This window comes from Syngnathus scovelli, chromosome 4 (assembly GCF_024217435.2).
Source record: "Syngnathus scovelli strain Florida chromosome 4, RoL_Ssco_1.2, whole genome shotgun sequence".
Lineage (NCBI taxonomy): Eukaryota > Metazoa > Chordata > Actinopteri > Syngnathiformes > Syngnathidae > Syngnathus > Syngnathus scovelli.
In genome coordinates this window covers 17,506,716-17,520,542 of record NC_090850.1, presented here as the reverse complement: position 1 = coordinate 17,520,542, position 13,827 = coordinate 17,506,716, and the positions used below count along the sequence as shown (strand labels likewise).

The following is a 13,827-nucleotide window of genomic DNA, read 5'->3' as shown; positions in this document are numbered from 1 at the left end:
GGATCAGAAAGTCATCTGTTGCCGGGGGCAGTGTGTCTGAGGGTGTTAATTGTTGTGTTGCTGAGTCATAAACGTGTGAAAGAGTTTCCTGCTTCATCAGACGATGTTAGTATGACGTACTTTAAAGAGGTCGAGAACATCGCGTTGTTTCCGACACAAAATTCCATCTAGTATTTTTCTTATGTTCAGAATCACATGTGAGATGAAGATAGATGAATGTAGGCAAAGAAGGAAACTATAGAGTTTTTCTTTTGCCTTGGCTTTTTTATCTTTCATAACTGTGAAAACTTCACAGTGAACATCAATCCAGGTGGATTCTGTGCTTCTCCACTTTTTCTCCAGAGTCTAACACCTTGATTTCCAAATCAAATGCAAACTTTAAAGTGGTTTCCAGACCTTCATGCTTCTGTCTGCTTTAAAGTTGACTTGATCTGATGTTAATTTTGTAACAGAACTGATGACAGATACCAAAGGCGGCTTCAATGGGCGTTACTGTTTTTGATTGGCCAAGAAACTGCTGACCTGAGCCCCAAGGAAAATCTATGAGGTGCTGTCAAGAGGAAGATGAGCGACACTACGTCGACCCAACAATGCAGACGACCCGAAAGCAGCTAACAAAGCAACCTGGGTTTCCACTACACCTGCAAGGTCGCAGGCTGGTCGCCTCTATGCCGCATTGATCGTTTTTGATTGGCCTTATGTGATATTAAAATTTTCTGAGGCTCTTGATTTTAGGTTTGGGTCTATTTTCCACTTTCCGAATCATGCAAGTAGTCAAAAGAATCACATTTTTGTATTCCGTTAATCCATATAAAGAATATTAATCCCAAAGGCGTACAAGAATGAGGGAAACTATAAGTGGGTGTTTTGTTGTGCTTGTAACGTTTACTGCAGTCTCTACTGAGAGCCATCCCGGGAAAGAAGCCAACATGTGCGACCCATAAAGCCACTGTGTAAATTCATTTGTTCTTCTTCACTTCTCACCAGATTGGCTTTAAAAAGTGCAGGGCACGTTTCAAGTCAAGCGACAAAGTGAATGGAAAGAATCTTGTCGGAAGGATTTGCTTTTGTCTCAACTGCTTTTGGTTGTGTACAAACACAGAGGATGACGAACGGAAATTCTTTGTGGTTTCATTGAGCACGTGAAAACAAAAAAGGGATGGAAAAAGGAGCTAGGGATGCGCCGATAAATTCAAAATAAATATGAGAATTCCATCCAGACGCGGGCATTAATGTTTTCGCAACAACCAGTTACGAGGTGATGTTTGTCCCTAAAGCTACACAAGGTGCTAATGCATCCTAACAAAAGCAAAGTCCTCATCGGTCCTCAAGCATTACTGTAATTGCTAATGGAAAACATTTGCCAAAATTTGAAACCCTTACTTATTATTTGAAGGCCTCCCAAGAAGACAGGTAATGTGTGTAACCATCCCAAACAAGAAGCAGATGCAAAAGCTCACCTGCGGTCTTGGGTGTCCTTTCACGATGCACTGAAGCACAAGAGTGTCTCCCTCTTTGATGGTGTAGATCCTCTCACTGATGTTATCGTCCTTGACGTTGCACGCGGCACCCGAGTGCACAATCTGGGCGTTGGCAGGAGCTTTGGTGCGTGCACGGGTGGCGAGCCGGACAGACCATAAGAAGAAAGGGAGAGAAAAAGCAGATTATGTAATCAGTCAAATCTCGGAAGCGCGAAAAAGGTCAGGAACTTTATTTGAACATGGATACTTTATCAATGCACGTAGAAAACACCCAAAAATGGACTCAAATGTCAAGGCAAGATGATGTTTAAAGTCTAAAGTAACAAGTTGTATTTTTATGCACTGCTCTGATTACTACCCCTAGAACGATCAGTGCTAGCTGTGTAGGCAGTGTGAGGTAATTTGAACACCAAAGGAGATGAATTGGCGTCACCATGGTAATGGCAGAGACATGCAAAGAAAATGATTTGTAATAATACAACATTTATTGTCTGACATAAATATCGCAAACATTCAAACAAATCCAAAATCGTTTCTTTTTCTCAGCTATGCAACACGTACATTCCTGCGCATGGTGATTTTTAAATGGAATTCATGACTAATGTATCCCCCAAAGGCTCGCAGTGACCTATGAAGAGCCTTGGCTTGTGAGCAATTAGCATCAACTGTCCTCACTCCCCCTGTGACGATGGGAGACAGAAGAGCAGAGGGGGTGGGGGTGGGGGGGCAGACGTAGCAAACCAGCGGGCGAGGAGGGAAAAAGGCCAGAGAGGAGCGTTAAACCCTCGGGAGAGTCGCGGGAGTCGGGACAGCACAATGATGTGATTAGAATCGATTCACGCGGAGAACAAATCCACACGGTGCTCAACAACTGTTAGCACTGAATAGACAGCGTGTGAGTGGGCGGCCTGTTCACCTCACAAGTTCAAATCGTGTCAGGTAATGTCACAGCTCATCTCAAGTTCAAGATTTGAGTTCATGCTTCTGCTTTTCTAACTGGGAAACAGTCGAAACACGAAAACCAAGAAAAATAACTCTTTAATCGACAAGTGGTTCTTGTTTTGTTTTTTATAAGTGGCTGTTTGGTTCAAGGACTTCCCTGATTATTACACAGCAGAACCCAGAGGTTGGATTCCTAGTTAGAAGGGCAGTCTAGTAGCAGTTAGTGTGGGAGGGAGGGTAAAGCTTAGCATGCCCTGTGTACACATGATCATGCTCACAGAATTTAGAGTCTGAGCATCCAAAGGATCCCACAATTGAAATTGAGTGCTTGATCTAGGACGAGTGTGTGGGAATAAGTTCAGAAGACAGGGAGCTGATATAAATGGTGAATAATTGTCTGCTTATCGCTGATTGGCGTGTCTGCATTAGTTTGCCTCTCCGGAGAGGCGAGGTCGGAGAGAGCAGCTTCTCTGTCTGCTACCGCCTCTGGCAGCTTGGCAGTTTTGGCTGTCTGATCGGTGAAAGGCGTGACGGCAGAGAGGCGGATATGCGGGAGATGGAGAGAAATGTGAGACAGAGGAGTGATGGAGAAAGAGGAATGGGGAGGGGGGATTACTACACTGCTTTGGTGAGTTATGTCTGAAAGGCGCAAACAACTACAGGGAACCGAGTCTAACACCTCTCATTGACATGGAAGACAATCTAATTATTGAATGGACCAGTGATGAAGAAAAAAAACAGCGAGTGAGGGTACAGTCAGACGACTCAGAAAGAAACAGGACACAATAATTTCTGGTCACCCTGCCCGATGAAGAGCAGTCGGTAAGATAGCGTCCAAGCTGGCTGACCTTGCGCAAAATGCAATTTACACCTTCACCCTTCACCTTATCCAAAACTGTAAAAACAATCGGGGTAAAAGTAACTTACTTTGTGTCAAACAGAAGAGCTTGAACATTTAAGTACTCAAAGAACGATCATGCCTCACTGAAGATTCTAAGCTTCCACCTGTAGAGCTCCAAAAACATCATTTGAAAACAACCAAGCTCTACAGAAAATGGATGAGCGGATGAGAAATGTGTCTGACAGTGTGAACTGGGACCAAATCTTATGTCGTGCTGTCACATTGTGAGGACTACATTAAGCAAGGTCCCTCTCCAAACACTGGCGCCGTGTTCCGTGCTGCTCAGACACTCATCAATTGAGTTAGCGTGAAAGACGAACATCAATCTTTTGAATCTGCTCCTGCTCCACCAGGAATCTTTCCAACGGTGTTGATCCATCAATCAAAATTAAAAAAAGTACATGCTGACACTGATTGAACGTGTTGTCTCCACATGCTTGGAAACATTCAATGTACATTAGTCACATGTGGAACATTGCAAGTAGCCGCTCTGATTGAGTCCTCACAGCCTGCCATGTTTGTTTTTGTGTCTAGGCGACAGGACATCTCTCTCAAAAACAAACAACGCCATTGGACGGCTGCTTGAAAAGTGTTTGACAAAGCGCCGCTTGCAATATGTGTGCGTCAGAGCGACTGGTGTATCTTATGTTTGTGTGTCGTGTATATCCGAATGTTTCCGCGAAGGAATTCCCGCCGAGGCTCATGAATTCCCGCCGAGGCTCATGAATTCCCACTGAGGCTCATGAATCCGTTGGAAGGCGGAGCCACGCAGGAACGTGATTGATATGCGTAGTTACTTTATGGGGCCGCTCATGCATGCAAATGAGCTCGGTTTCAATTCCCTTCGTTCACAGGAGGCCGCTGAGATGCTTTGGCACTTCCTCTGCTATCATGGTGGGAAAGGAAAGGCTAACATCGGAAAGGAAGAAGCATCACTGGTGTTGATGCCACCAAGTGATTCCTTCACACCAGCATACAGACAACAACAAGAAAATACTCTTAGCTCACAGAGTGCCGAGATCTAAACAGTTGATGCCATGACCCTCATCCAACTCCCATGGGTCCTCTTTCATCATAGCTCAAGTGGGCCTATGGAGATCAAAATACGGCTGCTGTATTGATTTAACATTTGACCTGACCGGTAAATGGCCGCCGTACATGAAAGTACTATCCAAAGTAACCTTAGTGGTGCTTTCAATCAAATACAAGTTGCTGAATATGTGCTTACCCATAAAGTTGATACAGTCAAGCATGTGCATTCACACTACACAGGTCAGAGAGTTTGAAGTAGTAATATTAGACATAAGTCATGAGCGAAAAACATTCTACAAGCCAACAAATAAACAGACTTGGTTGTTGAATCGCCTCCAAAAGAGACATAATGGCAACCAAGAAAAGCCTACGCTGACGTGACCATGAAGAAAAGAAGATTGCAGCCATCACGGTCACATTTTGATTAAAGGTTTGAACAAATGTTTATTGAACAAAGATTTATAGATTTGACAGGTGTGAAATCCTACGTTCTTTTGTTGAAATTAATTTGCAGATCGGGCCATGGTTATGACCATTTCTAAAACATCAGACAAACAAGAAGCAATAGCATTGAAGGCCATATCATTGTCTCTTTCAAAAAACTTCAAATTAAGCTTGTCAGAACAGTTTCAATTAAGTTCGACTTAGACTTCAACAGCAACTCCACAGTTTCTTCTCCAAGATGAAAAGAGTCAAAGAGATAAAAATGACTTAGATCTTTTTGGAAGATGGATGGAAGTGATGAGATTAGAAGGGTTAGGTGTGTTGAAGTGAAACAAAAATGTCTAACGGAAAAAGTATCAGTTCACAGAAATTGCTGCCTTGGATTATGAATACATGTAAGATTACAATAAGAATACCATATACGCAGCAAACGCTGTTGATTACCTAACATTGACACCAGTTTAACCATTAACATTAGCCTTGTGAATACAAAATATCAAAAGGAGTTTAATGAGTCAGGCTACAGATTGTGTATGATACAGTAAGGCGTTGACAAGCTACTTAAATCAGATCTTAATGTCACCGTTGATCTCTGTGTGCCATATTTATTATGTATGTGCTCAAGAGCTACAAGATCTAAAAAAACGGATCACGATGACAAGATAAGCTACGTCCCCAAAGACAGTATTTTTTTTCTCTCTGTACAACAATGGCATGAAAACAGGAATTCAAAGACAGTTTCTCTTAAATAGGATCATCTACTTCCTTGATAGAAATTATAACTTAACCTGATTAAAACACATTTTGAGACAAAAGCCGCACCAGAAGGCTCTCATCGAGGATCTGCGCTCGCAGGCTGGCTCATAAAGGTTTAAAAAATTGGCACTGTAGCAAGGAGCTCCATCCATACACGTACTGTGCTTTAAAAGTGTTTGGTAAAATGTTAAAATCATGTCTAAAAGGAACTGGAAGATGTTCAAATTAGGGTGATATTGTCTATTCAAGTCAGTGGTGTTGGGAATCTGCTGGAGGCAGGTTTTTTTTTCCCCATTAAAATCCAAAAGATACTTGAAATAGAAGGGGCTTTTGGTTGGAAACAGTAATCAGATCTTGAATGAGGTTGCTGTTTTTCAACAGGCTGAATCAATGAAATGACTTGTCTCTGTCTACTGTGAGGGGATCATGTGGGTGTCTAATATATGTGACTTTCAATTCTTTTATTATTAAGTCCCATGAAATCCTCCTTCTTTTTGGCATTTGGTATCATTTTCAAGATTCAAAATTGAGAATTGAAAGGACACTGCAGAGACAGGTAACAAACAACCCATTCTAAGAACAAGGTTTCTGATTTGCTCCTCGGCTTTCCCCACATCTTTCCCACCAACCTCTGGGTGTCTCGGAGCATCTGTTAAGGCAAGAACCAATGATGTGAGCGAAAGACAGGGGATGGTAACATCTGGTGAGGAGACCAAAAAAAAACGTCAGCTTCCTTTGAGTATGTGAGCGTGGCATCATCCATATGCCACCTAAACCTCCTTAGGTGTAACATATGGTGATTCTGGTCAAGCTAGCTAGAATGGCACGAGTGTGATGATGAGAGGCATGGAATAATACTTCCATCTTCTACGAGTGTGTCGTGATAGAGAGGAGAGCGGAGGCAGCGCAGGCCAACGGGAATATAACCTCAGGATGACGGGGAGGGAAGAGGAGAGCGCAGCTTTATATTTCCAAGGCGATGAGGTCGTCTGCCTGACTGTCGACATGACCTAATTCTACTCAACCGTATTACGCCAACTCTTTTTTAATGACACATACGGAAGCGGATAACGAGAAGAAGAATTCCTTGTGCGTGCGTGAGGAGTAGTCGGAAAAGCAGCGGCGGGCAAGCCAGGTGAAGTGGGCGGAAGGAAGGAGGTAGGAAGAAAGGATTCGGAGGAAGCGGAGAGCGGGAATTAAAGGCTGGACTGGATAAGGAAGAAGGTGGAGAGAGGGTTGGATGTAAAGTTTGAAAGTCTGTTTCTGAATGCTGCGGAACAGAAATACTAAATGAACTCATCTATAATCTCGGATTTTAATACAGTGGATGGGCAGGAAGTAATTTGTTCCAGGACGCTGGTCAACTCTAATTTGTTTGGATTGAAAATAAAAACAACTTCCACAACCCTCAGCCATCTTTTAATTAAAAAAAAAATCATTAGCAGCTAATTTCTGAAATTTGATAAGATTCATTAAAAAAAAAAAAAAAGCTGTTGAAAAGACACAAGAAATACCAAAAGACACCCAAGGCAAGGAAATATATTTTTGGCAGTGAATGAAATGAATGAAAAAGCAATGAAATTTAAAAACATTTAAAAAAAAAAAGCACAAGAGTGGGTCTGTCAAAGTGAAAGAAACACAAGGTCCCAATTCAATAAAGCTAAAGACAATTACAAGGAGACGTCAATGCACAATGCACAATATGAGCCTGTCAACTTTGGATATTAATATTAGTTTCACACAAACCCACCGGAGTCGCTTCACTAATTGATCAACGACGCATTGTTAATGTGTCATCTCGCTTTTAGCTGCCATCAAGTCCTAATGAGGAGTTCGAGGTGGGATTTAAACATTTTGACACATTTCCTGTGCTTGCACGTGACACAAAGCACACCTGTTAAGTGACTAGTTGACATCTAAGGCGCATATCAAATTTTTCCCGCAGCATCTGATGATGGCGGAAGTGTTCTTTCAGATCTCATTTCTTGCTGGAAAGACGATGCAAGCTGACCAAATTTACCAAACAAACAGTGGAATGCAGTTTGTGGCTGTATAGATTACAAAGGCAGTGATTCTTTGACAATGTGTTTTTTAACAGCAGATTAAAAATTCACCAGATACAAAAGCCCAGATCTGATGGTGGTGGCTTGTACAATGACAGGTATTAAGAAACAAGAAAAAACATGGCGGCAAACTACAATTTAATAGAGCGCGTTCAATAGAACAATTTGTCAATTGACTGCAATGTTCTCGTGCGTTGTCTGGAATGCAGACGAACTTAAATGAAGCATAATCTTGCGACCGGGCAATGACAGGATCTCATCAATCTGTCAACTGAGTCCCGCGTGAATTTACCCATTCCGATACGATCTCCAAACCATTTTTACAAGACCGGGGTGAAATTGAGAAAATAATGGATTTCTGCCAAAGACTAAAATATCACTCGATGATGGATTGCGTCTGGGCAATTTCATTGATCAGGTGAATTTTTTTTTTACTTTTATGGACTAACTCCAACTAAACACTCATTTTCAAAGTGCAAGTGTCAATCACTCCCTGATTGTTTTAAATTAGGTCCACTTGTTCAACATCCAATACAAAAAGCTTTTGACTGCCGTGATTGGAGAGGTAATTATGTTTCCATAAAGGTGTAATTTATAGTAGTGAAGAATCCTGACCAATAAAACTTAAGCAAAACCTCAGTGATGGTGAGGTTGGCACATTTTTAGGCCACCACAGGAAATACTGAGACATTAATTATCCCTCTGGATGTTGTTTTCGTACACAAATCTAAAAGCATTAGGCCCTTTGAGCTCTCATCTTGTCATCTGGGTACCTCTGTAGTTTCACTCTGCGTCTTGGTAAAAGCTGCATGAGTGCCTGGGTAACATAACTGGCTCTTTTGAAGTCTTCTCTCTCCTGTTGTCGTCAAACAACTACAAGTGGAGGAAGATTGTTGAAAGTGAGAAAAATGTCTCCTAATTGGCAACGTGCAGAAGAAGATGGGACCAAAGAGGTGCTCTGATTGAATTAAAAGTGATGCGGCAGGCAGGCAGGCAGGCAGGCACAACAAAGAGGAGGTAGTCCATACCAATGGGCCATTTCTTTAGGTACGCCTGCACAAAATGATGAGGCTCGCGACAAGGATTGCCATTTTTTTTTATTTCTTGACAAAAAAAAAAGCTCACTTTTAACCTACACAGTTAAACAATGTTACCAGAATATTATATATGAAGTGAAAGTGGAGTTTAAAAAAAAAAAAAAACATGACTCCACATGTGAACTCACCTAAGAAAGTTTTAACGTGCTTTGGTGCTGTGTTTTTTGGTTAAATTGTCTCAGATAGGTTAGATTGGGGCCTTAGAAATGACAAAATTATACACGAAAGATATTTTGTTTTTCTAATAACCATGCATCTTGGGATCCGTTGTATCACAAAAACAACCAGAGTATTGAATACACTCTTCTACGCTCAGGGGTATTGTGTCAAGGTTAGAATAGATTGCATTGCAACATCAGTGTGTGGCATAACCGTGGCAACGCTGCAGATCGACAACGAGAGAATGTGTAGAAAGGAAACATATTCCATAACATTGCCACACGTATATCCGAGTTCAGTGAGCAGAAAATTTGGCAGCCAGGTAGAACCAACACAGAAAAGGTGCGGTAAGACAAACAAACTAAATAGAAGGTGAAAGAAGGAAGTGAAGGGAACAGAGAGAGAGGGAGGGGGGGAAAAGAGGTAGAAAGAGAGAGCGATGTACTGTCAGTCAGTAAAATGCCACCCAGCCTGTCACATATCTCTACAATATTAATTAGCCCGTGCCACACTTGTGAATAATGGAAGAGTCCTATTTAACCAAACTGAATTATTTAGTAGCTGCTTGGCCTCGTGTATATAACGGGATCAATAAGCTGCGAGTGCAGGTAATAAAATTCCAAAGAAAGAATGAGGTGAGGCTCACCTGCATTTCCATCCAAAGTGTGTGTGTGTCATGATATGAGCGTTAAAAAAAATGATCATATTGAATTGATTAGCATTACAAATGTAATTAAATGTCAGCATGTTCCTAAAATGGAGCAGATATACAGTAGTGTATTTGTAATGCTTGTTTTATGGCCTCCCCAAACATACTGAGACATGAAGTCATAAAAATGGTTAGAATCAATTGATCCCAGCTGACTTTCCTATCCCCGGATTGGTCATCAGTCACTCCAAGCAGCCAATTCTTTCAGACTCCCATTTACACCATGACCAAGATGGAACTGAACTTAACCAAAAAGTCTGGCAAGCAAACCATCAATGTCTCTCACGTCTAAAATCAATTGTCTTAATGTTGGTCGAGAATTACAAACGACTTGAGCGCCGGTGAGAATTGGCTGCTGCTTATTGTCAGCACAAATGTACACAAACTCGAGAGGTTAGCCCACCACAAAAGGATCTTTGCAATTCTAGGTCAACACTAAATAACTCCATTAGCAAAAATGTTTTGCTGGGGAAGAAAAAGCTTGACCTTGTCCTTCAACTAAGTGCATGATTCCGGCGAACATTGTGTGAGCATCTTTGTGTACGCTCGGTACCAAAGCCAAGTTGTGTGTGTTTGTGGGTGTTTGTCTTGGCTACACACTGCAATTCTTTTTACGATAGATCAGAACTGCCATGTTCACCTCTCTGGGAAACGGATGCAAGCAGAAATTTAGAAGATCTAATTTGGAAATGTGAATAAGAGTTTTTGCAGCTCAATTAGTTTGCTTGCGAAGAAATGACTCTTCAGTGCCACAAATGGCCAAAAAGGAAGGCGCTTTCAAGGTCGTAGGGCGAATTTATGATTGTATTTGATTGCAAATTGATCATCAGTCCCGGCTTTGAAACTTGTCTTGACAACGGCAATTGAAAACACATTTGTAGGGTTTAATTTATTTAATTTAGCAAATTTATGACACAGCCGAGCATCCAAACAGAATTTGATCAAACTCTGACTTCAGACTTATTTTGTCCATCTCATCAGATATATTCACAATTGTGGACAGTGTACTGATTTTCCAAATGAGGAGAACTTAATAAAACAATTGGCAAGTCGTAAGAAAATCGTGAAAATTGGTGTTATTAGTATGCCCAGGTTCAAACAGGAGACACAGTAAGTGTAAAAAAAAAAAAAAGTATCTCTTGGCAGAAGAGAGAATGTGATGAGGGGAACGTAAAAAGAAGGAGGAAATGAGTTGCCGGACTGAAAGTGAAGCAGCAGCAGCTCAGACAAGGATGAAAAATGGGCAAGACAACATAGAAGAGGAAGATTTATAGTTTCGGTTGAAGTGAATGATGAAATCATGGAGAAAACACTCTGTCACCTGTGGTGAGGTATTAGTTGTAGCAGGATTTTCTTTTTTTTATAATAAGAGCCCATCCGAAATCTACGGATGTTGAAGTAAATTGCAGCTAACAAGAAAAGCGTGGGAAAAAAAAATACTCGGGTGACCCTGCGATTCTTGTTTGCACTTAAAATGGACTTAATGGAGGCAAACGAGATACAGAAAAACATTCACACACTTTTGCATGCTTACTCAAGCATAAAACTGTGTAATGTACATGAGCGCCTATGGAAAAAGTATGGAGTCGTTAAGTTCTCGCTCGCCTTGGGAGAACCGAGTCTTCACCAAGATGTTTTTCTCAGTGAGCGGCCGTTAATTTAGGAATAAAAATGTAGTTCAGAGCCACGCTCTGAGCCACAACAAATTTTCCGCATATGGCTGCGTGTCTTGGGGGCCGTGTAAATTGATCAAAGCTGAGCTCAAGTGCGGCGTGCTAATGCTTAATGTACCGAAGGCAAGAAGCCATCTACCAGCCTTCATTAAATGCTCGCACGCGCCAAATGATGCTCTACTATTTCCGTAGGTCACAGCGTTGTCCAAAATACATGTGATACTCTTCCAGTAATATGGTTAATTAGCTTATTAAATCCTCTAATGAAACTGCGTCAGCCGTGGAACATTAACTGGGCTTTTTGAGGGATTTCTCGCAGAATCCATAAAGATGAGAGTCCTGCCCTCTTGATTTTTTGATTGTGTTTTAATTTTAATTTCTTTTTTTCCCCCAGTAACATGGCAATGCAGTGGGCGTCAATCTTGTAAATAAAAATGTGTTTTTCCATGAATGGTATGGAAAAGGACAGACGCTAAAAATATTGATAGTGGTGGTGCCCAGGACGCTGCTCACACGTTTGCCTGCTTTGTGATGTTTTCACCGATTCACGACCACGGTCCATTGGGTGCCGTTGAACTGGACTACCCTTACACCTGTCTGTGGACCCCGTGGAGGCTATTTTGTGTGTTTTGGGGTGTTTTCTGATATTGAGGGGTGCTGGTTGGGCACTGTTACTTTTTTCTTTTGTCTTTTTGCTTTGCTTTGCTTTGCTTTGCTTTGCTTTGATGGCTTTTATCTTTCGCACTTTCTGGCTTTCTTTGTGGCGCCGTTGTATGGCAGCCTTATGAGGGCCTATTGAGTTGCGCTCGTGCCATCTGTGTGTCTTTTGTAAACCCGCTCTGTGGTATGGATACTGCTGGGGCCTGAATTTCCCTGAAGGAGTATTCCCAAGGGATTAATAAAGTTGAGTCTAAGTCTAAACTGTGTTTAACTTGAAAAATAAGCCCTAATAATCAGATTTTCTTTTACAGTTGTCATGTGAGGGCATTCAAAGATTGTGTTTGGAGTCAGTTCATTTTTATGATGTACTAGATGGTGGCTCAACTTTTTTGCGATAAAATGTGACGTGTGAGTTGTATCTGACACAATTTACCATCGCATTAAACTATTAAAGTTACGACCGTGACTCTTTGCTTTAGCACGTTCTAAAATGAACACTGCCGTGGAAACGCGGTGCATCCACGTCGGCAGCCACATCGCCAATATTCCTTGCGTTGCCATGGCAATTGACCAGGCTTGGGAATATCATAGTCACTGGCACAAGAAGCATATGACTCTCACATTTAGGGCTCACTCGGCTGACAAACGAATAAAATAAAGCCCAGTTTGGGTCCGCGCTTAAAGCCCCGGTTGTGTTATTTGCAGGGATTCAAGGCAAATAGTGACTAACTGCCAAGCACAGGCTCCTAACGTCTCTCTAAATATTACCAAAGACCTCATAAAACGGCCATTTCTTGCCTTATTGCTAAATACGTATATTTATACTGCAATGTTCCTCCTAATGGTGGAAACACAGTAAAGGTCAATTTCCTTTTTGAATCCGCAGTCTTGTCTTGTGGTAAGTTTAGGTTGGCTAAAAGCTAGAACATAACAATCCTTGATACCGTTATCAAAATACGCAAACGCTAAGGCCATTCATTTTTAATTGTGAAAAGTACATGAGCCTAATCTAAATGACCAGATATGTTTATGACGATACAAATTTATGTTTATCTAAATACATCTCTAAATAACTTTTTTTAATATGTAAAAACATTATCTGTTACTAATATTGACTTAATAATTCTGAAATTTTCTATGAATTTTTAAAATAATCTACCAATAAACAGAGAGTGACTACAAAAAATATTCTCACCTCACCAAATAAACTTGACACAAATATCACAGTCTGTGTCTGGAGATAAAAAAAAATTCCTTGTATACTTTTATCTGTGTGGTATGTTATGGTTCTCATGTATAGACCAACGCTCCCAGTTATTATCACAAGCATAACTTGGTCACGTTGCAAGCCTCACACTCAATAAGCTAAATTATTCACATTCAATCCAGTTCCCTCATCAAACGATCAATAAATAAGCAAGTTTGCACATTTAAGGAGTGTTTGCGTTTGGGCTTGTATTTCTATGAACATGGTTATTTTTATTGAGGAATTTAAGAAGAAATATATGTCTTTATAAATAAACGCAAGTGTGTATGTAGTAGTGGCTCTAATAGCTTCTCTTCTACCTCACCGTACCTTTGCTGGCTGTTTAAGCACAAGGCAGAGATGAATAATGAGGCTATTATAACCACAGCGGACCACAGAGCATCGTCTGCTTCTGTTCGATTGTATGCGTTAGCGTGTTTAGATGGAAGTGTGTTTGTGTGAGACTTTGTACCGTAAGCCTGTGTGTGTGTGTCCTTGTCGTCAATAAGGCTGATGGATCCTCGCTCTACATTTTCCACACTCGTGCTGCTATAATGGGTGCGATTCATTATTCAGTTTATGGAAGAAGTCCTGTTATTCAGTTTGTGCGTGTGCATCTGTATCTAGACAAAGAAATTTTGCTGCCCATTGAAATATTTTTTGC

General features: G+C 41.1%; 1 protein-coding gene across 6 annotated transcripts in view; it reads right to left on the bottom strand.

Annotated features, from left to right (window-relative positions):
- The window catches only part of LOC125967729 (MAM domain-containing glycosylphosphatidylinositol anchor protein 1), a 93,007-nt gene that overhangs the window by 65,403 nt on the left and 13,777 nt on the right, over window positions 1–13,827 (bottom strand). For all 6 annotated transcript variants that reach the window (XM_049719048.2, XM_049719042.2, XM_049719046.2 and 3 more), the window contains one exon: window positions 1,461–1,600. In XM_049719048.2, coding sequence (XP_049575005.1) covers window positions 1,461–1,600 — 140 coding nt within the window. The remainder of the gene's footprint in view (window positions 1–1,460; window positions 1,601–13,827) is intronic.